The sequence below is a fragment of the Macaca fascicularis genome, chromosome 4, assembly GCF_037993035.2.
Source record: "Macaca fascicularis isolate 582-1 chromosome 4, T2T-MFA8v1.1".
Lineage (NCBI taxonomy): Eukaryota > Metazoa > Chordata > Mammalia > Primates > Cercopithecidae > Macaca > Macaca fascicularis.
This window is the reverse complement of record NC_088378.1, coordinates 139,515,334-139,535,281: the sequence shown is the minus strand read 5'-3', so window position 1 is coordinate 139,535,281 and position 19,948 is coordinate 139,515,334. Positions and strand designations below refer to the sequence as shown.

Sequence of the window (19,948 nt, the reverse complement as noted above, 5' to 3'; positions counted from 1 at the left end):
TTTGTGATTGGCAGGCATTCAGACCAATAGTGATTAGGAAACCTTCACGCCTGCCCAACGATCCTGGGCAGGAGGTGGTTTCTGGTTTGTTGGGGCGTGTGTATGTGTATTTGGGGGGACTGAAGGGTACGTGGGGCGAAACAAAACCGGCCATGGCAGCAGCGGAGGAGGAGGACGGGGGCCCCGAAGGGCCAAATCGCGAGCGGGGCGGGGCGGGCGCGACCTTCGAATGTAATATATGTTTGGAGACTGCTCGGGAAGCTGTGGTCAGTGTGTGTGGCCACCTGTACTGGTGAGAATCGAGGAGAGGGGCGGAAGGCGGTGGGTCTCGCTTATATACTGGGGAGGCTAGGAGCGAATAATCATACAGTCATACAGATAATCGGAGGGCACGTTCCCATAGGTGAGGCCCGACAGGAGACATACGACTTTGCTGGTATGTGTGGGTGGGAGTATAATGTCTCTACGGTCGAGATCTGTGGAAAGAAAGGTCTTAGGAACCAGGAGCGGGGGCATGTGATGTGCTGAGAAGAGGAGGTGGGGCGGGGAGTGGCGGGACAATGTGAGACCCGAGCCACCTTACCCCAGAGAAGCGACGGGTCTTAGCTGTGCAGGTGGAAACAGATGAGACACAGAGGTTAAGGGGAGGCACGCATCAGTTGAGTCGGGGAGAACCAGGAAATATGGATCACATTCAGATGAGATCTGGGAGGGGGCTGGTACGAAGGCACTGTGGAGAGGCAGACTTGAAAGGTTAAAGGGTCGTAAAGACAGGGACATTATTGAGCTTGAAAGTGAGGAAAAGGAGTAATGGGAGAATGTGCTAGTAAAGGGGTTTGGTTTGGAGTGATGGGGTTGGGGTTGAAAAGCGGAAACCCGGAAAGAGGTGGCTAAAGGGAATTAGAAATTAACTTGAAAGGCAGAAAAGAGAGGGCACGAAAATTTGTACGTGTTTGTTGGGGAGAGGAGAAAGGAGAGGGTTGAGTGTGTTGAGGATGGACAGAGCTTTAGATGTTGGAAGATCAGACAAGCAGGAAGGCCAAGTTGGCTGGCATGGTAGAGGTTGCAGAAAATCTGAAAAGCAACAGCAGGTTGCCTGGAAAGAGGAGTGAGATGGGATTCTGTGAAGTCTGGGGGTCTGTGTCTCTCTTTTCTGTAGCTAGTTTGACTTTTTTTTTTCCTCCCCCATCCAGTTGGCCATGTCTTCATCAGGTGCGTACTCGGGAGATGAAGAGGGAAATGGGGAGGTCTGAGGAGCTGGAAGACCCTCTTGTATACTGGAAACCACTTTTTTTCTCCCCAGTGGCTGGAGACAAGGCCAGAGCGGCAAGAGTGTCCAGTATGTAAAGCTGGGATCAGCAGAGAGAAGGTTGTCCCGCTTTATGGGCGAGGGAGCCAAAAGCCCCAGGATCCCAGGTGAGAGACTGGAGGTGTTGCTCAGGGAAGATTGAAGGCTTCTGCCCTTGGAAAACGGTGTGGAAGATGACAGGAGAAAATTCTCTGTTAACTTTCTCTCTCCTCTTCCTCAGATTAAAAACTCCACCCCGCCCCCAGGGCCAGAGACCAGCTCCAGAGAGCAGAGGGGTGAGTCTTCCTGTCCAGTTGTGTCCCTTCCTTGACAGGTTTTCCGACTTCCCATCTGACTTTTTCTACCTCCCTAGGCATTCCAGCCATTTGGTGATACTGGGGGCTTCCACTTCTCATTTGGTGTTGGTGCTTTTCCCTTTGGCTTTTTCACCACCGTCTTCAATGCCCATGAGCCTTTCCGCCGGGGTACAGGTAAGAGTCACATTCAGCTCCCATCAGGGAGCCCTGTGAATCCCCTCAGGCCCCCTCCCAGCCTAGAAGCATACGCTTCCACAGCTTTCCTCTCTCCCACAGGTGTGGATCTGGGACAGGGTCACCCGGCCTCCAGCTGGCAGGATTCCCTCTTCCTGTTTCTCGCCATCTTCTTCTTTTTTTGGCTGCTCAGTATTTGAGCTATGTCTCCTTCCTGCCCACCTCCAGCCAGAGGAGAATCAGTATTGGGGGTCCCTGCTGACCCTTCCTTACTCATGGATCCCCTTGACCTCTCTATTTCTGTTGGCTAAGGCCAGCCCTGGACATTCTCCAGGAAAGCTTGGGGAGGAGGAGTGAAGTCTGTGCATAGATGGGAGAGCCTTCTGCTCAGAAGCTCACTCAGTAACATTATAATTCTCTGCCCTGGGGAAGGAGGATGGATTGAGAGAATGTCTTTCTTCTCTTCTAAGTCTTTGCTTTCCCTGATTTCTTGATTTGATCTTGAAAGGGGGGCAAAGCTCCCTCTGACTCTTCCCCCACTCCCATCTTATTGATTTAATTTAATTTTTCACTCCCCAGAGTCTAATATGGGTTCTGATTCTTAAGTGCTTCCTCCCCCTTACTACCTCCTTTAATACAAATTCAATAAAAAAGGTGAAATGTGTTGATGGGATCTCTTCCCAAGTTTGCCCCCCACCTTCCTCCCTCCCTCTCTTGACAGAAGCATCTTCTCCCCAACTTGAGTAGATGTTTGGTGCAGTGTGGGGGAAGTGTGGGGGTGAGTCCCTTTCCTTCAGGGCCCTCAAGGGTGTAGGGGTGAGGTTGTGTCTCACACACATATACACAGACACACGAGAGCAAGATGTGTCAGGTGTTTACTCATCATTGTGGGGGGCTCTGGTTGTAGAAGAAAGTTTGGCAAGGTGGGGTTATACAGGAGAGAGTTGGTCTGGGGCCAGAACAGTTTAAGGGAAAAAGAAAAGGGAGCTGGTGGATGGGATCTCTCTGTGGGCCCCTCAAGGCCCTCCAGTACCACTCTCGCCTGCCTCAGGTTCCTCCGACTGATTCAGCTCTGCACGCTCCTCCTCTTCCTCCTGGTTTTCTGAGGCCTTCCTGAGGAGGAAGATTGTGGAGAATGCTGCACGTTGTCGTTCCACCCCCCACCCCTCTTCACTTGCTGCCTGGAAGCCCTAGGTCTGAGGAGTCTGGCTTTCTCCACTCACCTCTCCTCTCCTTGGCGTCGCCGCCTTTGCCACAAGATGACCCCAATGAGCAGAGTGGCTGTCCCCAGGCCTCCCAGGATCCCCAGGGCCAGGGCTAGAGTTCCTGGCCCTGATCCTCCCACAGAGCCTGTAGGGAGACAGGGAAAATTGAGAGCACAGCCCCCACCACTCACCATTCCTTTCTTTTTTTTTTTTTTTTTTTTGAGATGGAGTCTGGCTCTGTTGCCCAGGCTGGAGTGCAGTGGCCGGATCTCAGCTCACTGCAAGCTCCGCCTCCCGGGTTTACACCATTCTCCTGCCTCAGCCTCCCGAGTAGCTGGGACTACAGGCGCCCGCCACGTCGCCCAGCTAGTTTTTTGTATTTTTTTTTGGTAGAGATGGGGTTTCACTGTGTTAGCCAGGATGGTCTCGATCTCCTGACCTCGTGATCCACCCATCTCGGCCTCCCAAAGTGCTGGGATTACAGGCTTGAGCCACCACGCCCGGCCACCATTCCTTTCTTGTTGACCATCCCCGCAGTCACATGTGTTGGGGGCTATCTTCTGCTTCCCTGACTTTATCGAACCCCTCACCTGCAGTTGGCCCCTCCTCGCCTGGTTCTGGAAGACAAAGTTGGATCCAGTCAGAAAGGAAGACTTCGGGTTGAGAGAGGGTTATTTAGTGGGAGCTCCAGTGGAGTCTTTCCCTTTCTTTTTTTTTTTTTTGAGATGGAGTTTCGCTCTTGTTGCCCAGGCTGGCATGCAATGGCAGGATCTTGGCTCACCGCAACTTAACGCCTCCCGGGTTCAAGTGATTTTCCTGTCTCAGCCTCCCGAGTAGCTGGGATTACAGGCGCGTGCCACCACAACTGGCTAATTTTGTATTTTTAGTAGAAATGGGGTTTCTCCATGTTGGTCAGACTGGTCTCGAACTCCCAACCTCAGGTGATCCACCGGCCTCAGCCTCCCAAAGTGTTGGGATTACAGGCGTGAGCCACTGTGCCCAGCCGTCTTTCCCTTTTTTTAGTTCAGAGGGAAGAAGGGAGAGGCTTGGCTGCTCTCTTGGCAGAATTTGGGTGGGGCAGGGGAGGTTTGGGTGTGGGTGCACGGAGGGAGAGGTGGGCTGGTTCTTGGGGGTAAGGCCAGAATGGGGCAGGAAATTAGAGCCTGTGCTATCCTGCACCCTAGCCCCAGGGTCTGTAGGGCTTGGAGAGAGGTCTCACCGATGATGCTGATGCTGACAGCACGGCTTTCCTGGGGCCCGTGGCTGGGATGGGTGGCCACACACCTGTAGGTTCCCTGGTCCTGAAGCCCTATCTCAGGGAGGATCAGCACAGGGCTGGGGGAAAGGGGTAAGGGCACACCCTGGTGGGGGAAGGGGAGAGGAGACTATTTCAAAACTCTTGTCTTTTTGTCTCCACATCTTCAAATACCCTCTCTTCCTCCTCAGCTCCTAGCCTGCCTTTCCCTCGTTAGCCCTCTGCCCTCCCTGTTGCTAGTTATGGTTCACACTACCTCCCAGCCCCTCTCTCCAGGTCACTCACATCCTTCATCCAGTGGATTTGAGGAGAGGGCTGGGCAGGGACTTCACAGGTCAGGGTTACGGTTCCACCAGGAGCTACTGCTCCACCTTCTGGCTCTACCACCAATTGGACCTCCTCCAGAGGCACAGGCTCTGGGAGTTGGAAGGGTTATGAGGTGGAGAGTTACACTTGTGAGTGATCCCAGTGGCCATGGGCTTGACTCCCTCTTTCCCTAAGGGTCCGACTTTCAGAATGCACTCACATGAGCTTGGAGCCCTCCCCACCTCTGCTCACCCCAGACACGGGGCTGGATAGGGGCTGTGTGCAAGGCCCGGCGTCGGGGAAGGCCTGGGCTGAAGCTACAGGAGAAGGTGGGATGGGGATTTCCTCCCCGGGCTGGGGTCACCATTAGCTCCGACTGCAGTGTGAAGAGCCCCGTCTCAGGGTGTCTCCTGGTCTCTTCCTTCATAGATACTCCTATGGTAGGAGGATAAGACAAATTATCCCAGGGTGGGTGTGGGAGTGAGATCAGGGAGAAGGCAGCTTGGGGGGCACCTTTGGACTCACCCTTCTCATTAGGCACCAGGGGCTTCCCATCCAAGTGCCAGCTAAGAGTCCCTGCAGGGTAGCTTCCCTCTGACACACATGTCCCCACCTGGGGAAAGAGTGGTGACCTCAGAATCCTTTGAAAATGAGAGATGCCACACACCCACACACACTCGCCTCCTGTTCACAGGACCATTTTCTACTTCTCCTTTCTTTCACTACCTTATTGGGAACACCAGCCGTGAGTTCAGAGGCAGAATCTATAATTTTCGGCTTCCCAGGAATCTCTGAAGGAGGAAAAATCCAATCAGAGGCTGTAATTGTGAAGGTTCTCAAACTGTGTGTGTGGAAATGGGGCCAGTAGAAGTCAGAGGCCCTCATGGGCCAAGGCTAGGGTTGAAGGCTTTTTCTGAGATAAGAGAGGGGGCCTTGGAGAAGGCCCTGGAATTCTTACGGTAGACACGGACTCGGTAGTTGGACTTGGTCTCCTTTCCATTCCTGTTCATTGCCTGGCACCGGAAAATCCCCTCATCCTGGATCCCGACAGCCGGAAGGAAGAGGGAGCCGTTGGGAAGGACACGAGCCACACTATCCCAGGGGCCTCCCTGGGGAGATAGGACCTTCCAAGCTTCTGTCCGGCCTGTATTCTAGAAGCAGAGAAGCAGGGCCTAAACAGTGCAAGGCCTTTGGGAAAGTACTGTGAGGCAGAGTGACAGGGATCCGAATCATTGCTGGTCTCCCTGGAAGTTGGGAAGCTGCAACAGGATCCCCACTTACCAGTTTCCATTCCAGCTGCTGGGGTGGTTTCTTGGGGGCCCCCTTACACTTCAGCACCAGTGGCTCACCGATCCGGGCTGTGATGTTTTGAGCACCTACTACTGCCCCTGGGAGACAGCACCGTGGTAGAGGGGCAGGAAGGTAATGAGGGCTAACAAAATTTGAACAGGGTGCGTGAGGGACCTTGAAAAGCAGTTCCCTGGGTTCTGGGAAAAGTTCTAGGGCAATTGGGGTATGGGGTTCAAGTGCTTTCTGCAGGAAGGGTCAGTGGGGTGGGGGGAGTGGCTCACCCCACAGACTGAGGACCAGCACCCAGGCTCCAACTGCTGCTCCGGCTGCCATCCTGCTTCCTTCCAGGCTCATAGCTCTGTCTGCCCCTCTCCGCGCTGTGGCCTCCGCCCTAGGTGGGGCCTGTACCCTCTCTCCAGCCCCCATCTTTCAGTCATCTTGTCACAGGGAATGCTAGGAATTCATGCTTTTGGGACAAGAGTCCTTCAGGTACTAGAGAAATAATTATCACCCCACCCCTGGGCACTACCAGCCTCTGGGCACAGTCATTTCCCTGGGGGATGGGGAGTGTACCCTCTAGGGTCTCATTCCCTCAGAGCCCCCTATCCTATTTATTCCATCAGTCCATCAGGGCTGCCTGGTGACCCACTGGAGCCCCATGTTGACTGGGCAAGGTTGCATCAATAGGGTTCAGGCCAGACTGTTGTTTGCAAGGGTGCAATTGGGACTGCATCGTGAAGGCAAGGCTGGGGGACAGGAGAGAAACCTGTTTGGAGCTTCGTGAAAGAAAACATATTTTTTTTTTCTGGGGTTTCTCATGTTTTTTGAAAAAAATTCTCAACTAAACCCAGGAAAAAAAGAAACTTCTTTATTTAAAACTGCATTTTGTTTTTTTTCTGTGAAACTACACAAGTTTACAAGTGAGGAGAGAACTGCCCCCAGCCCATGCCTCCCACCCCCCCACCCATCACACTTCCAACCTGTCCCCAGTCCTGCCCAGATCTTTAATGGGAGGGGTTCCCCACTCTGACAGTCTTGCAAAATCCTGAGAATGTCTGAGGGGATCAGATGGTAGGGTTTAGGGCTGAGGATGGGACAGTGTTGATTTTACTTTTCCCCCACACCTGGCTTTTTGCAACCTCCTCCCTCTCCCTACCACTTGATTTTGGTGTGACAAAAAGATACCTCATTTCTGGGGAAATTGAGGAAGATACATATACAAGCACCCCAACCCATATTTAACATATTTGGCAATAACTCCCTTCCCATTCTTCCCCCTCCAATTTTCAAATAGTAGTTTTTTTTAAAAAAATTAAAGACATGTCACTCACAGGGGAAGATGGCATCTTCGATTTCCTCAAAATTACTGAGTCCAGCCCTGCCCAAGGTTTGTGGGAAGAAGGGGGATGAGAGGCCAGCAGGGCAAGCCCTTCACTGCCTCCACACCAAATGCGGCAGAAACTGCCTGCATGAGCAAAGAACACGTAAGTGATTTTAGGGGGCAAAGCTTGGTGCCCTGTAAAATTTACTTCCTGATGGACAGGCCTGGACCAGGGGGGCCTCTTCACCAGTTCTGTTTGTCCCCCCTTTCTCTTACCAGGACCCCTTTGGCTATCACCCCTAATATGGGAAAGTAAGAAATTAAAAAAAAAAAAAGACAAGAAATCAACATATTTATAAAAAAAAAGCTACTTCCCCAAACTAAATTAAAAATTAAGAACCACCACCACCACCAAAAACAACAACAACAAAAAAAACAGATGGATTCCAGGGTTTCTTTTTCTTTCTTTAAAAAAAAAAAAAAAAAAGTTCAACCCCAAAGCCCAGTCAATAATTCCCTAAAGTAGCAGAAACTCCCTCCGAGGTAGATATCTGAGTCAGACACTCTCGTCCACCGAGCGATTCTATTGGTTTAAGATGAGCTGCGTATGAGGTAAGTAAGCCGTCTGGAGGGGCGGGGGTGGGGATGCATGGGGGCGTGGCCCATGTCCTCTGTCCAGAAGTCATGTCCCCATTTTTGGCATCTCTGGTTGGGCAGGGCTGGCGTCTCCACAGATTCCAGAACATATAAGTGGGGTGGGGAAGGGAAAGTGGGGGAGCCCAGAGACAGAAACAGAATAGTTGCAAGTGGGAGTATGTGTGTGAGGTGTGGGAGAGGGAGAGAGGGGAAGACAGGAGAAAAAGGGGTCTGAGAGATAGGTTTCTGGGTATATGTATGTTTCTGTGTAAGAAAGAAAGCGAGAGAGGAAAAAGATGGAAAAAAGGGGGAGACAGACCCCACATTCCCCTTAGAGGCCCCATTCTTCCTGCCATGTAATTAGCACCCCCAGCACAGAGAGTCTAGTTAGGGAGGGGATGACCCCATTGGCCCTTCTCTGTCTTGTGCTTCTCCTGTATTTGGGGTTTGTCCTCTGGAAGCCTGTGTCCTCTTCAAGAGTCGCCTTGTGAGAGCCCCCACCCCTGTGACCCTGAGGGGCAAGATCAGTTGGAGGTGTCAGAGTGAACGCTCCCTGGTCCCTCCGTTGGGGATGTCACTGAAGAGGGGGTCACAGCCTCCTGCCAGCTGCCATTTGCCTGGAAGAAGAGAAAGACAGAGTATAGAAAACAGACAAGGCCCCGGGAGTCCTGTGTGGGCACAACATTACTAGGGAGAATGCCCCTCTGTCCTGCGAGAACTGGACGGAGAGGGGCTTCAGGATCCACTCACCCTCATTTCCCGTGGGCTGTACATCTGGCCTCCCCCGAGGTTCTCCCCATAGCCCCCTGGCCCCATCGAGTGTCGGAGTGACTCCACCTGCAGGCAGCGGAGGAAGGTGTGACAGTGAAGAGAACTCAGAGGAAAGAGGTCTTGGATCCTCAAGTAGGGGAAATGGAGTTGGGGAAAGCCCTACTGGAGAGGAGATGGGCATCTGACCTGGGAAGCAGAATAGGAATCTCCGTTGAGCCCAGGCATCCCCAGAAACATGTCTCCAGATCCTGAGAGATTGAAAGAGCCGCCAGAGCCTTGTGGGGGGCAGAGAGGGAAGAGTGTAATAGAGCCCGTGATGGTAGAAAGGGGATGAACCACAACTCTCAGCTCTTGTGGGGACGTGCTACTATACTCCAATTATCCACAAAACAACACTGCAACACGCAGAAAGAGCAGGCTGTTCCTTAGCCTCCCATGGCCACCCGTGGGAAGAAAGGCAGAACTAAGTTCACTGGAGTGGCCTCTGTCCCTTGACATCTCCAGCCTATCTCAGCTTGGTCCCTGTCACCCCAAAAGGCCCCCTCTCTGCTATGATCTTGCCTAGGTAGGAAGTGGGAACAAAAGCAGGAAGTGTGCAAAACAGTCAGCCGGGGTGACAGTAGGATCCACCTGCAGAGGAAGGGGGTGTCGGGGAGCTGGTGCGGCTGTGGCCCCCCTGGGTGACTGACACGGCGGTCTTGACAGCATAGATGTTTGCCTCCTCTTGGAACTTTCCGATGTTTTTCTTATAGCGAATCCTCTTGTTGCCAAACCAGTTGGAGACCTGTGGGGCAGAAAGGAGGGTCGGGTAGAAACATTTGCCTCCGAAGCCCTTCACTGAATAAGATGTGAGTGACAGCATTTTTTTTTCTTCTGGTCTCACTATGCTGTTGCCCAGGCTGGTCTCCAACTCAAGTGATCCTCCCACTTCAGCTTCCCTAGTAGCTGGGATTACAGGAACACACCACTGCACCTAGCTGAGATGCGTGCATTTTGCCTGACAACTCCTCCCGAAACCTCCATAATACCTGAGACACGGTGATGCCACACTTCTTGGCAAGCTCCTCCTTGGCCTCCTCACTGGGATATGGGTTACTCAGGTGGGAGTAGAAATACTCATTGAGGACCTCAGTGGCCTGTTTGCTGAAGTTACGGCGCTTTCGTCTACAGAGAAGGGAGAAGAGCGGTGAGGAGGGTGTTGGTGTCCTGGCAGGGCTGTTACATGGCATGACCCCAGAGTCACCATTGTCATGGAGTACCACGTTGTGCAGCATGGCAGCTAAGGGTCTTGGAGAGGAATGGGAAGGAGCCCAGTGCTGGGGGCCAGCTCGGGTCCCTGGGCCCACCTGGCGTCCAGGAAACGGGAACGCAGGATCATGACAGCCTCACAGGTGCTCTGCTTGAGCTGCATCTGGATGGCGCTGAACTTTCGATGGATGATGCTCACCATGCGTTCCATCTCTTTGGGGGCCACGGGCCTGGTGCGGCTCTGCTCCCTCAGCAGGTTCATGACATGGGTTGTGAACTCATTACATGCCTGTAGTGGGGGCCAGTGGGCTGCTGAGAAGGAGCCCTTTGGCCATGGGATTCCCCTGCAAGAGCCCTTCCCTCCACCCTCCTCTCCTTACCTGCTCATACTTCTCCAGCTCCGAGTGGTATATGTGACGGATCTGGGCAAGTTTGCTGCGATAGTCCGAGTGTTCGATGGAGTTGTCAGGGGACACGCCGCCCCCAGAGGCTGCAGCGGCTGCAGCTGCTGCTGCTGAGCCGCCCCCTTTCTCGGGCCCAGCCACACCCTCTGCCAGAAGCATGTTGTCCAAGCGCATCAGCTGTGGGTCCACCGGCTCCTCCTCCTGGGAGCTCCGAATGCTGAGGCCTAGCATGCAGGCGAGTGGACTTAAGGACCCAGGGACCCCATACCCAGTGCTCAGTCCTCCTGGTGCTTCCTGGAGAGCCAAGTTCCCAGGCTTTGGTTCCTTCCCCAGTGCCCCTGACTCCTCACTTTCCTCAGGCCCCCAAGCTGTCACACTCTAGCCCTATAATGAACAGATTTGTGTCCCCAGAGTTGAGCAACCAGAGGAGGGCCCACATACCGGTTTTCTCCTTGATTTCACACAGGACGCTAAAGAGAGCAGGCTTCATTCGGTGGCAGTTTAGGGCGTGTTTCCTTGGGAGGAGTGGGAGTGGGGAAAGAGAAAAGTTGAGGAGCTAGAGAAACAGAGCAGGGGGCCTGAGAACAAGGAGGGAGGAGGGTCAATCTGCAGAGGGAGGAAGCGGATTGGGGGTGGAATGGAGTTGGGGAGGGGAGTTCTTGGGAAAAGATCAGCTCCCAGAGCATGGGGAAGCTGCTCGGCTTCAGGGTGACACAGGGAAGATGCAGGCAGCAGGCTAAAGGCCGGGGGCTTTGGGAGATGGTCTAGAAAAGTATGAGGAGGAATTTGGGAGTGGATGGAGAAAGGAAAGTGACTTGGTAGGTTTCAGAGGTAGAGAGACTGAGGCTGGGGTTGAGAAGAGTCGGAGTTTGAGGTGGCAGAGCGGGACTGGGGGTGCCGAGCTAACTGGGGACATCAGTGTTGTGTGTGTGAAGGGGTCCTGGGGCTGAGCAGGTGGGAGGCTTTGATGCACCTAGTGTCTGGCTGAGCCGTGGAGAGGAGCTTTAGGGGCTCTGGAGAGGGTGTGGAGGTCTCCACATCTGGACAGAATGAAGGGGCTGGGTGGAGAGTTAGGGAAGAAGATAACATAGCCCAAGAACAGTTTCTGAGTCTGGGAGCCAGAGGGGGCTCCCGGAGATGGGGCTGTTCCAGGGGAGTGTGGGGGTCAGCAAAAGGTTAGGAGTGGGGAGCGGGGCCACCTGGGGTTCCCTCTGTGAAGGTTTCAAGGCCTGGGGGTGAAGGGAGGTTTGAGAGGGATCACTTTTCTAGGGGCTCCCAGGAATGAGAGAAGAGAGCTGTTGGATCCTGGAAGAGGGCCCTGGAGTTGGGGGGCTCCCAGTAGATTCAAAGCATGTGAACGGGGTTTGCTGGGTCTGTGTGGGGTCCCGGGGTGGGGGCACTCACTTGGCCTGGGCCTCGTCCAGGCTCTGGTCGGTGATGGTCATTATCTGCTGCAGAATGTCCCCGATGTCTTGCTTCCCTCGGCCTCCCGGGACCCCCCCGCTACCCCCACCGGGGTCTCCGCCACCGGGAGGCTCGCCAGGGCCCCCAGGCTCCCCACCCACCAATCCCAGGCCCCCCCGGCCCCCGCCTGGAGGGGGCGGCCCCAGTAGCCGCTCGTCCATAGCTGGGGGGGGGCCCTGAGGCCCCCTCCCTGCTCCGCCCCTCCCCCCCGCCTGGTTACTTCTCCCCCCAAACTCGCTGGGGCCGCTGCTCCCTCCGCCCCAACCCCCGCCCGTCTGCCCCCGGCTCCCGGCTCCCCCGGGGGTTCACCCTGGCACTGAAGGGAGACCTGGGGTACCGGCTGGGCCCCCCACAGGAGACCCCGGCCCCCGGCGGCGGAGAAAATGGAGCCGGAGAGAGAGAGGAGGCCCAAGCGGGGGTGTGTGTGAGAGAGAGGGAGGAGGGAGGAGGGAGAAGGGGGGGAGCGAGGGAGGGAGGCTGGGGGAGGGGAGCCGGGGAGGAAGAGGAGGGGAGAAGAGAGGAGGAACAGGGAGGAGCTGGGGGCGGAGAGAGAGACACAGAAACAGAGGAACTGAGACCGAGTGGAGGAGGGGAGAGGGAAGAGGGGCTGAGGGGAGGAGACGGGCCATCTGAAAAATATGGGAAAGCCCCCTGGCTGGACTTCCGCGGCCTGGGAGTGGGGGCGTGTTGGCGGCTGCGGGGGTCTGCCACCTGGGTCCTGAATCAGGGATCTAGGCGATGTGGACTCACGCCGCTGGAATGCCTGGGTTCACCGACAGCTCAGTTCATATTTCTTGTTCTAATGACTCCCCTCCCTGTTCTACTTAATTAAAACCAGGAGAGGGGGGCTGGGGGAGATAATTAGGGAGGTCTCCAGCCGCTGCTTAATGAGCCAGTAATTAACCAGCCAGGGAGGGGAGCTGGCCTCTGGCCAGACTGGGGAGAGAGGCGGCCTCTGGCCTCACCTTCCTACCCTTCACCCCGCCCTGGTCCCCCAGACACCAGTCTTCAGTCCAGAGGGGTATTACATTTATTCACACAACCAAAACATTGGACAGACTCAGCAGCAGTGGGGAGGGAGGGTGGGCAGGGCTGAAGGTCCATTCACAGCCTCTAAACCCCTCAGTCTCAGGGATGGGGGGTGCTGGTAGTGGGACTGGGAGAATAGTCTTAATCTCTCAGGTGCCCACCCACCTTCCCTTCTTACTGGGAGGAAGGGTAGAGCTGTCTCTCAGGTTATAACCTCTCAGGAGGAGGCCTGAGCCCTCAGACCCTAGTGCCTAGTAGCTCGACAATTGGTGGTGTCCCCACAAGTTAGGGAAAAGACTCCCAGCCACTCATTGAGATGGGTGCCTGGGATCCCCCTTACTGCCTCAAGCTCCCATGGACCTGTGCAGGGGGGAGTTAAATCCACGTTCCACCTCGCCTGTTCCCAGAGTTTGAGGCCTTTCACCCCGTCCAGTTCCCAAGGAAGGTGATGTGGGCGATGAATATTGAGATTTGCGCTGCGTCTTTCAGTCTGTGTTACCCCCGCCAAGCAAGAGTTGAGGGCATGCAATAGGCTGCCCAGCTTTCAGACCAGGGGCGAGGAAGGGCTGGCTGGGGGCTCAAGTCTCAGCAGGTGTGTGTGGGGGGCCGGGACCTTTGCTCCTCCATTCGACCCCCACCCTGAACTCTCAGCAGCAACTCCAGGAGCTCCTGCCCCCCTGGAGGGAGGGGAGGCTCTGACCGCTGGGCTTCCATCCGCTGGCACTGGAGGAGTGGAGGCAGAGGAAGAGCTTTGGTGAGGGTCGGAGGGGAGGAGGTTCTTGAGAGGATCAAGGGTTGGTATGGGGAGGCATATAGGAAACCTGTGAAGGTGATGGGGTGCCTAGGGAGAAGCAGGAGTAGAACCCAAAAGAGAACAGGGCCAAGAGACCAGGAGGCCTGGGTTTGCCTCCTGGGGGGATGTCTTACCTGGTGACTGAGGATGGTGCTGTAAAGCTGTTCTCTGTCCTCAAGAGGACGGAGTGGGGCAGGGGCTTGGCTTGGGGGGTTTTGTGGGGTGAAGAAGGTGGCCCTCTGCTCCTCTAGGCGGCGGGACTGGGCTTCAGCCACCAGGTCCAGAAGGAGCTCAGTCTGCAGGGAGAGCAGGGAGGCCGAGCGGGGTCCTAGTGCTGGGGAGAGGGGTGTGGAGGGCTCAGAGACCCAGAGAGGTTGGCAGACAGGAGCCGTGGGGGAGTGTGGATAGGGTGATGTGATTAGGGACTTTGGGTCAGAGGAGAGGCGGCGCAATGGGTAATCCCAAGGGGAGTCTGGAGGAGGTGGGGAGAGGGCCCACAATGGACTGGGCCTTGGTAATGGGATCAGGATGTGGGCACCAGGGTCAGGGCTCTCCCTGGGTGGGTAGGGGTACCTGTGTGGCGGGTCCCTGGAGGAGGAGGGGACGGAGGAGCAGATCGCCAAGGCCGAGTGGTGGAGTTTGGAGGGGGCCAGCCTTGCTCATCCTGAGGGGGGCCCTGATGCCAAAATATGTCCATTCCAGTCAAGCAGTGGTGGTTGAAGTGGGTGGAGTGGACAGGGGCTAGGTCAGTGGCCCGTTTCCTCTCTGTGTGTCTCTGTTCCTGCCTCAGTTTGCCCAAGCCTTTCAAGGCCCCTGTGTCCCTACATTTCTGCCCCAGATCCTCTCACCTCCCTTCTTTCCCAGTGTCAGCCTCCCCAACCCCGTGCCCAGCTCACCTGCTCACCATCCTCTTCTTCCTGGGGTCTCTCAGCCTCCATCCCCTGGAGGGGAGAAACTGGTGGGGGAGGGGTGGCTGGGATTTGGGAGGAGGGCCGGAACCTTGGGTTCCTGAGGGGAGTGGGGGCTGGAAGGGGTGGGGGTGAGCTGGGGGCTGGATGCCTGGGTACTGAGCAGGAAGCTGAGTTCCTGGTCAGCCCCCCCACGGGCCCCGCCCATCCCTGTCAACTTCCTCCATTCTCTTTTCCCACCCAAACATCTTGTTCAGTCTCTGTCACCCCAGGGGAGCACAGAGACTGGGAAAAACTCCTCCAGCTGCAGGAGTGGAGGGGGCTGATGGTGGGGAAGGACTCCTGGCAGTCTCATCTCCAGAGCCTCAGTAGCCCCCTAATCCCTGACTCTGCTCCCTCCACCCCACCTCCTCTTCTGCTCTTTCTGTCAACACAGGAACTAGCTACACAGGAAGTGGTTTCACTCCTCAGAATCCCCCTCCCCCCAACCAGGTCCCTTCCCTCCCTGAGATAGACCCTGCTGTAGGATTTGGCCCTCCCCATCTTCCCTCTTACTTACTGGGTCTGGGAGGGGGCATGGTTCCAGTGGGAAGTAGAGGATTCAGACCTAGGGATGTGGAGCTCTCAAATATATACATAAAACCCTAGCACGGTGAAACCCCGTCTCTACTAAAAAATACAAAAAAACTAGCCGGGCGAGGTGGCGGGCGCCTGTAGTCCCAGCTACTCGGGAGGCTGAGGCAGGAGAACGGCGTAAACCCGGGAGGCGGAGCTTGCAGTGAGCTGAGATCCGGCCACTGCACTCCAGCCTGGGTGACAGAGCAAGACTCCGTCTCAAAAAAAAAACAAAAACAAAACCCTAGCAATGGGTCCAACACGTATTAAGTATTCAATATATATGTATTGAATAATCCCTGACCTTCAGGTATTTATAGTCTATTCAGGAGATGGCTGGCAGCTGTGGCTCACACCTGTAATCCTAGCACTTTGGGAGGCCGAGGAGGGTGGATTGCCTGAGCTCAGAAGTTCGAGACCAGCTGGGCAACATGGTGAAACCCCGTCTCTACTAAAATACAAAAAATTAGCCGGGCGTGGCCACATGCGCCTGTAGTCCCAGCTACTCAGGAGGTTGAGGCAGGAGAATTGCTTGAACCCGGGAGGCAGAGGTTGCAGTAAGCCAAGATTGTGCCACTGCACTCCAGCCTGGGTGACAGAGCGAGACTCCGTCTCCAAAAATAAAATAAAATAAAATAAAATAAAATAAAATAAAATAAAATATACACTCTATTCAGGAGACAAGATGTGTACCAAATGTGAGAGTACAGGAAGGCTTCATTTTGGAAACTTATAGTTTAGTGCAGATAAGGGGCAAGGGAAAACCTATTTTGGGTATAAGAGATGTAGATATGGAAAAATGAGAGGCTGAGGTGGGAAGACTGCTTGAGCCCAGGAGGTTGTGGCTGCAGTGAGCCATTTGTGCCACTGCACTCCAGCCTGGGCAACAGAGCAAGACCCTGTTTCAGAAAAAGAAAGAAATGAAATGAAATCGAAAAGGGAGAGGACTACCTCTCTGGCTTGGTCTTTGATCAATGCTAATCAGGTTGGTTGGCATCAAGGAAGGAGCAGGGCAGACAACCATTTGGTACCTCTAAATGGCAGCCTGTCATGTTAGGGAGTTTATAGCTGAGTGATTTGGAATGTGAAATGTGATGAAGAAGAGATCTGGTCCTGCCACTTATTCCTTTGCAATCTTGGGCAGATCTCTGTGCCTCAATTTCTGAAAGAGTGAAATAGGGTTTTAATAGCACCTACTTCATAGAGTTGATGTATTAAATGTAATAAAGCACTTGATGCATAGTGGATACTCAACAAACTGTAGATATTATTGGCTTTCAAAATGCCTCATGACTCCATGTTTCAAACCTAGCAACTTGTTGCTGCAAGGTGGACAGTTTCTTTAAGACACTCTCTCCATCTACTTGACTTGTGGCCTTAGGAATCTCTTAAGTGGCCATAACTAAAAGCCCTAGGATGAGGGACAAAGTGTGTGCATCATCTAGTGCAGTGGTCTCCTATCTTTTTGGCACCAGGGAAGAGTTTCATGGAAGACAATTATTCCATGGTCAGTGGGGATGGGGGGCTGGTTTCAGTATGAAACTGTTCCACCCCAGATCATTAGGCATTAGATTCTCATAAGAAGCAAGAAACTTAGATCCCTTGCATGCGCAGTTCACAATAGGGTTCGAGCTCCTATGAGAATCTAATGCTTATGCTTATCTGACAGGAGGTGGAGCTTGGGCAGTAATGCTTGCTCACCTCCTGCTGTGTGGCCCAGCTCCTAAGAGGCCATGGACCAGTACCAGTCTGCGGCCCAGGGGTTGGGGACCCCTGACCTAGTGTGTGTGTGGGTTCTCCCTTGGCTACTAGACTCTTGCTTTCAGATAATACCCTAAATTATCATAGGGCCCCTAAATATACTTATTCTTGCTTTTAAACTATACTTACATCCTCCATTCAATGCAAATGCTGAGCTGAAAGCACAAAATGCTGACACTATGCAGTCACTCCCATCTTTTTTCCCATTCGTCTCCCCAACTCCTCCAAAAAAAGGTAACACTTCAAATCAGCTTTATTATGGGTGACAGATTTAGGGTTCTTAAATAGTGATAGCAATGGCTAGAAGAAGCGCTTCATCCCCGCAGTGGAGTTTCTTTGTTGTGAGGGGAGGGAATGCAAGGAGTCATCAGCTGGGGCGGCCCTTGGCCACTTTTCAGCATCTACACAGTGCCTGGCACATAGTTGGTGTCCAATAAATATTTGTTAGCCATTTGTGGGCAGTGGGGACAATGGATGAAGGGAGCTCCCTTTGGAAACCATATATAGGAAAGAACATCTTACATCCCATATGCCTGTAGTTCTTGGTTCCAATTTAGGGGTATTTCCACTCCACTCTGCCCTCCTGTGGCCTGTCTTATTTTCTGGAGGAGGACTGGGCCTGCCTCATCCTAACATCGTAAACCCTCTTTCCAGAGCTGCAGCTTCTCCATGTGGAAGATGCCTGCTCTGGTGGGCATACATTCATTTTAGGAGAGAAACTAAACTCACAGCCCTTCACTTTTGGGGCTCCATCTTAAAACCAGGAAGGCCTTCCAGCCTGCCTTTTAATGGGTAATCATTTTGGAATTCCTCCCTACCATGTATTCTCCTATTTTTTGCCCTCTCCTCCTTGGTTTATGGGCATTTCTTGGTGGGCTGGGGGACCCCAGTCAAGTTGAGGGGATCCCCGCTCCGGGGACGGAGTAAGACAAGAAGGCGGGTTTGGAATGTTAGAGGCAGGACCGCAAGCTCCCAGGGCCACCCAATCACAGGGCCAGTCATCCGTTGGGCCCCTGCCTCCGCGCCCGGCAGCCACTCCGTAGCTTCCTCGCATTATCGCAGGGTTGGGCCGAGGCCCGCGCATGCCTGCAGAAAACCTACGGCCGCGAGGGGGCGGGCCTCCTCCTGCTCCTCCTCCCGAGAAGCTCCGGCAATGAGAATAGGCCCTGCCCCCCCGCACAGCCAAGTCTACGGACCAAGTCCGAGCCTGCCGACAAGCTCCGCCCCCACGAGGGCCTGCTCCGGCTGACAGCGTCCGGCAGCGCGGCAGAGCCCCGCCCCCATGCGGGGGCACGCTTACAGACGTCGTGCGTGCGCGCGGGAAGGGCCCGGACTCGCGGCCCGGCGTGGCTTTGTGACGGGCTTCTAGTGGCCCCGCCCCTTCCAGCAGCGTCAGCAGATCCCAGTGGTTTCGTTGGCGAGCGACGTCCGCGGGCGCTAGCCCAGCTTGGTCCCGCAGCTCTCGGGCTGCCCCCAGCCCCAGCAGCAGCTGGGCTACTTCCACCGCTCCTTCCCGTGCCGCCAGGAACAGCGGCGTCTGCTCCTGCACAGGAGGAAAGAGCCAGGGGCGATATCAGGGCAGGCCACGCCCACAGGACTGGGCCTTTCTACCTTCGCTTACGTGACCACTGGCCCCTCTCCCTTCAGGCTTTGCGAGTTACCGCACTTTCCATCTCTCCTGCGCCCGACTGTTTTGTGGGAAGCCCTCTGTCCCATCTAACCCTGCTGTCCTGGGCGTCTTTATCGGCTCCGGCCTGGAGAAGCGAGCGGGCGGCTCGGGCGTTGTTCACCGCAGCAGCCCAGTGCAGCGCAGTTTTCCCTAGGGGACGACGTGGGAGGTTGTTACCGCTGTTGGGGGCCAGACGCCTGGGTTCCGGTTTCCCACGGGTTCTGTCCTTGGGGGAAGGGCTATTTGGGCCGGTTGGTCCCTCAAAGGCGGGAAGCGTTGCCCAGGAGACTACCGGCCTGCAGGAAGTGTTGCCCTGGTGACGTCACCAGTGCGCGGGAGGGACAATGGGGCATTGTTCTGGGGTCGGTGAGACTGGGAAACTGTCTCCCCCGACGAGATCCCGCCCACTTTCCACAGACACTCTCTTCCATGCCAGTTCCCCAGTAAGCTGGAGCAGAGGGCCAGTGTGGTGTTGACGGTAGAAGTTGGGGGGCGGGGGGGAACTCACACGGCCCGTATTTCCACCACATCGCAGATTGACAGCCTTAACAGCAGGATGAGAGGGAATGCCCCTCCACTGCACCTATATTTTGCACTCCATCTCCCACCCCATCTGCTCAACTTCTCTACAGCACACATCACTCCTTCCTCTACATACCCCATTTATCTCTGGCCCCCACGTCTGCTTGGGCTGCAATCAGTTCTTCAACCAGGTCTTCCACTGCCAGTCTGGCAGCCAGCATCAAGGGTGTGGTCCCGTCCTCTGTGCGAGCGTCCACTGCAGTTTGTCTGCTACGGAGCAGAAGCTGGGGAGACAGAGGGCCAGTGACCCCTGGGGTACCCTGGACTGCCAACTCAAGTTCCTTACAGTTTTAACCGCACTCGCAATCCATATTCAGCCATCCTCCGCAGTTTCCCTGTCAGGTTCCCAATCACACCAGTTTCCTCTTTGTCAAACTCTAGGGGATGCTTCTGTCCAGCTTTACTTGTAAGCTCGCCCCATTCCCTGTAGGGACCTCAGTGTGTGCCAACCTGGCAGACCTCGCGAGCATCAGCAGCCACAGCAGCATGAAGGGGTGTGCGCCCTGCGCGGTCTGGCTGGTTGGGGTTGGCTCCAGCCTCAAGGAGGCGGCGGGCAGCGGTTGGCCGGGAGAATCGGGCAGCCAGGTGCAGGGGGGTCTCCCCAGTGCCCACGGTGTGAGCCTGGGGACAGGCCCCTCCATCCAGCAGAGGTTCCCAGGGCCCAGGACATCCCAACCATGCCCCTTGGAAGGTCCTGGACTCTGCTTCCCCACAGCAAACCGCGGACATCAGGGGTGTCACCCCATCTGTTGGTAAGACATGAGTAATGGGTCAATCTAAATGACACAACAAGGGGGAAGGGACAACATGTAAGCTCAGAGAGAATCAAAACATAAGGTGTTGGGAAGCTAAGTTCCGGTTCTGTGTGGCTTTAGTCAAGTGACTTTTCTACTTTTCTCTGACTTCAGTTTC

The 19,948-nt window shown here is 54.9% G+C and overlaps 5 protein-coding genes across 22 annotated transcripts in view; 1 reads left to right on the top strand and 4 right to left on the bottom strand.

Annotated features, from left to right (window-relative positions):
* Positions 1 to 76: 76 nt before the first annotated feature.
* Positions 77 to 2,443, top strand: RNF5 (ring finger protein 5). Its single transcript, XM_005553397.4, has 6 exons — positions 77 to 292; positions 1,194 to 1,212; positions 1,304 to 1,416; positions 1,530 to 1,584; positions 1,662 to 1,779; positions 1,882 to 2,443. The coding sequence occupies exons 1-6, from the start codon at positions 153 to 155 to the stop codon at positions 1,977 to 1,979; spliced, it is 543 nt and encodes a 180-aa protein (XP_005553454.1). The 5' UTR covers positions 77 to 152; the 3' UTR covers positions 1,980 to 2,443.
* Positions 2,444 to 2,637: 194 nt separating this feature from the next.
* Positions 2,638 to 6,199, bottom strand: AGER (advanced glycosylation end-product specific receptor). Its single transcript, XM_005553399.4, has 11 exons — positions 6,117 to 6,199; positions 5,827 to 5,933; positions 5,504 to 5,696; positions 5,272 to 5,336; positions 5,071 to 5,158; positions 4,798 to 4,980; positions 4,525 to 4,655; positions 4,204 to 4,345; positions 3,575 to 3,601; positions 3,003 to 3,129; positions 2,638 to 2,892 (listed from the first exon to the last, which is right to left on the bottom strand). The coding sequence occupies exons 1-11, from the start codon at positions 6,187 to 6,189 to the stop codon at positions 2,796 to 2,798; spliced, it is 1,233 nt and encodes a 410-aa protein (XP_005553456.3). The 5' UTR covers positions 6,190 to 6,199; the 3' UTR covers positions 2,638 to 2,795.
* A 482-nt stretch (positions 6,200 to 6,681) lies between these two features.
* On the bottom strand, positions 6,682 to 12,105 carry PBX2 (PBX homeobox 2). 2 transcript variants are annotated; one of them, XM_005553407.5, is made up of 9 exons: positions 11,620 to 12,105; positions 10,657 to 10,730; positions 10,192 to 10,439; positions 9,910 to 10,100; positions 9,592 to 9,727; positions 9,194 to 9,347; positions 8,750 to 8,838; positions 8,543 to 8,629; positions 6,682 to 8,409 (listed from the first exon to the last, which is right to left on the bottom strand). In XM_005553407.5, exons 1-9 carry the CDS (start codon positions 11,838 to 11,840, stop codon positions 8,317 to 8,319), a joined length of 1,293 nt encoding a protein of 430 aa, XP_005553464.1. In that variant the 5' UTR covers positions 11,841 to 12,105; the 3' UTR covers positions 6,682 to 8,316. The 2 variants fall into 2 exon arrangements, with proteins under 2 accessions (XP_005553464.1, XP_015305066.1); XM_015449580.4 differs by lacking the exon at positions 8,750 to 8,838 and having other exon boundaries at positions 11,620 to 11,922.
* A 586-nt stretch (positions 12,106 to 12,691) lies between these two features.
* On the bottom strand, positions 12,692 to 14,843 carry GPSM3 (G protein signaling modulator 3). Its single transcript, XM_005553395.4, has 4 exons — positions 14,398 to 14,843; positions 14,075 to 14,177; positions 13,636 to 13,835; positions 12,692 to 13,431 (listed from the first exon to the last, which is right to left on the bottom strand). Exons 1-4 carry the CDS (start codon positions 14,437 to 14,439, stop codon positions 13,294 to 13,296), a joined length of 483 nt encoding a protein of 160 aa, XP_005553452.1. The 5' UTR covers positions 14,440 to 14,843; the 3' UTR covers positions 12,692 to 13,293.
* Positions 14,844 to 17,020: 2,177 nt separating this feature from the next.
* NOTCH4 (notch receptor 4) overlaps positions 17,021 to 19,948 on the bottom strand; it is a 29,763-nt gene continuing 26,835 nt past the window's right edge. For 8 of the 17 annotated variants that reach the window (XR_012433961.1, XM_045390633.2, XM_015449578.3 and 5 more), the window contains 4 exons: positions 19,487 to 19,782; positions 19,113 to 19,260; positions 18,447 to 18,604; positions 17,021 to 18,328 (listed from right to left, as the gene is read on the bottom strand). Coding sequence is in view for 12 of the 17 variants with exons in the window: in XM_045390633.2 (XP_045246568.2) it covers positions 17,615 to 18,328; positions 18,447 to 18,604; positions 19,113 to 19,260; positions 19,487 to 19,782 (1,316 nt within the window). In the remaining 5 variants the exon portion in view is untranslated. The remainder of the gene's footprint in view (positions 18,329 to 18,446; positions 18,605 to 19,112; positions 19,261 to 19,486; positions 19,783 to 19,948) is intronic. The other 9 variants (XR_012433963.1, XR_012433964.1, XR_012433960.1 and 6 more) reach the window with 2 other exon arrangements.

Coding starts and splice junctions, on each gene's coding strand:
- PBX2 (XM_005553407.5), bottom strand. CDS start 11,840: ATGGACGAGCGGCTACTGGGGCCGCCCCCTCCAGGCGGGGGCCGGGGG. Junction 10,440..10,656: donor TGAAATCAAGGAGAAAACCG/GTATGTGGGCCC, acceptor CCTGCATGCTAG/GCCTCAGCATTCGGAGCTCC. Junction 9,348..9,591: donor GTGGCATCACCGTGTCTCAG/GTATTATGGAGG, acceptor TCTGCCCCACAG/GTCTCCAACTGGTTTGGCAA.
- RNF5 (XM_005553397.4), top strand. CDS start 153: ATGGCAGCAGCGGAGGAGGAGGACGGGGGCCCCGAAGGGCCAAATCGC. Junction 1,417..1,529: donor CAAAAGCCCCAGGATCCCAG/GTGAGAGACTGG, acceptor CCTCTTCCTCAG/ATTAAAAACTCCACCCCGCC. Junction 1,780..1,881: donor GCCTTTCCGCCGGGGTACAG/GTAAGAGTCACA, acceptor TCTCTCCCACAG/GTGTGGATCTGGGACAGGGT.
- GPSM3 (XM_005553395.4), bottom strand. CDS start 14,439: ATGGAGGCTGAGAGACCCCAGGAAGAAGAGGATGGTGAGCAG. Junction 14,178..14,397: donor AAGAAGAGGATGGTGAGCAG/GTGAGCTGGGCA, acceptor TTTTGGCATCAG/GGCCCCCCTCAGGATGAGCA. Junction 13,836..14,074: donor TCCAGGGACCCGCCACACAG/GTACCCCTACCC, acceptor CCCTCTCCCCAG/CACTAGGACCCCGCTCGGCC.
- AGER (XM_005553399.4), bottom strand. CDS start 6,189: ATGAGCCTGGAAGGAAGCAGGATGGCAGCCGGAGCAGCAGTTGGAGCC. Junction 5,934..6,116: donor GCTGGTCCTCAGTCTGTGGG/GTGAGCCACTCC, acceptor GCTGTCTCCCAG/GGGCAGTAGTAGGTGCTCAA. Junction 5,697..5,826: donor AGCAGCTGGAATGGAAACTG/GTAAGTGGGGAT, acceptor CTCTGCTTCTAG/AATACAGGCCGGACAGAAGC.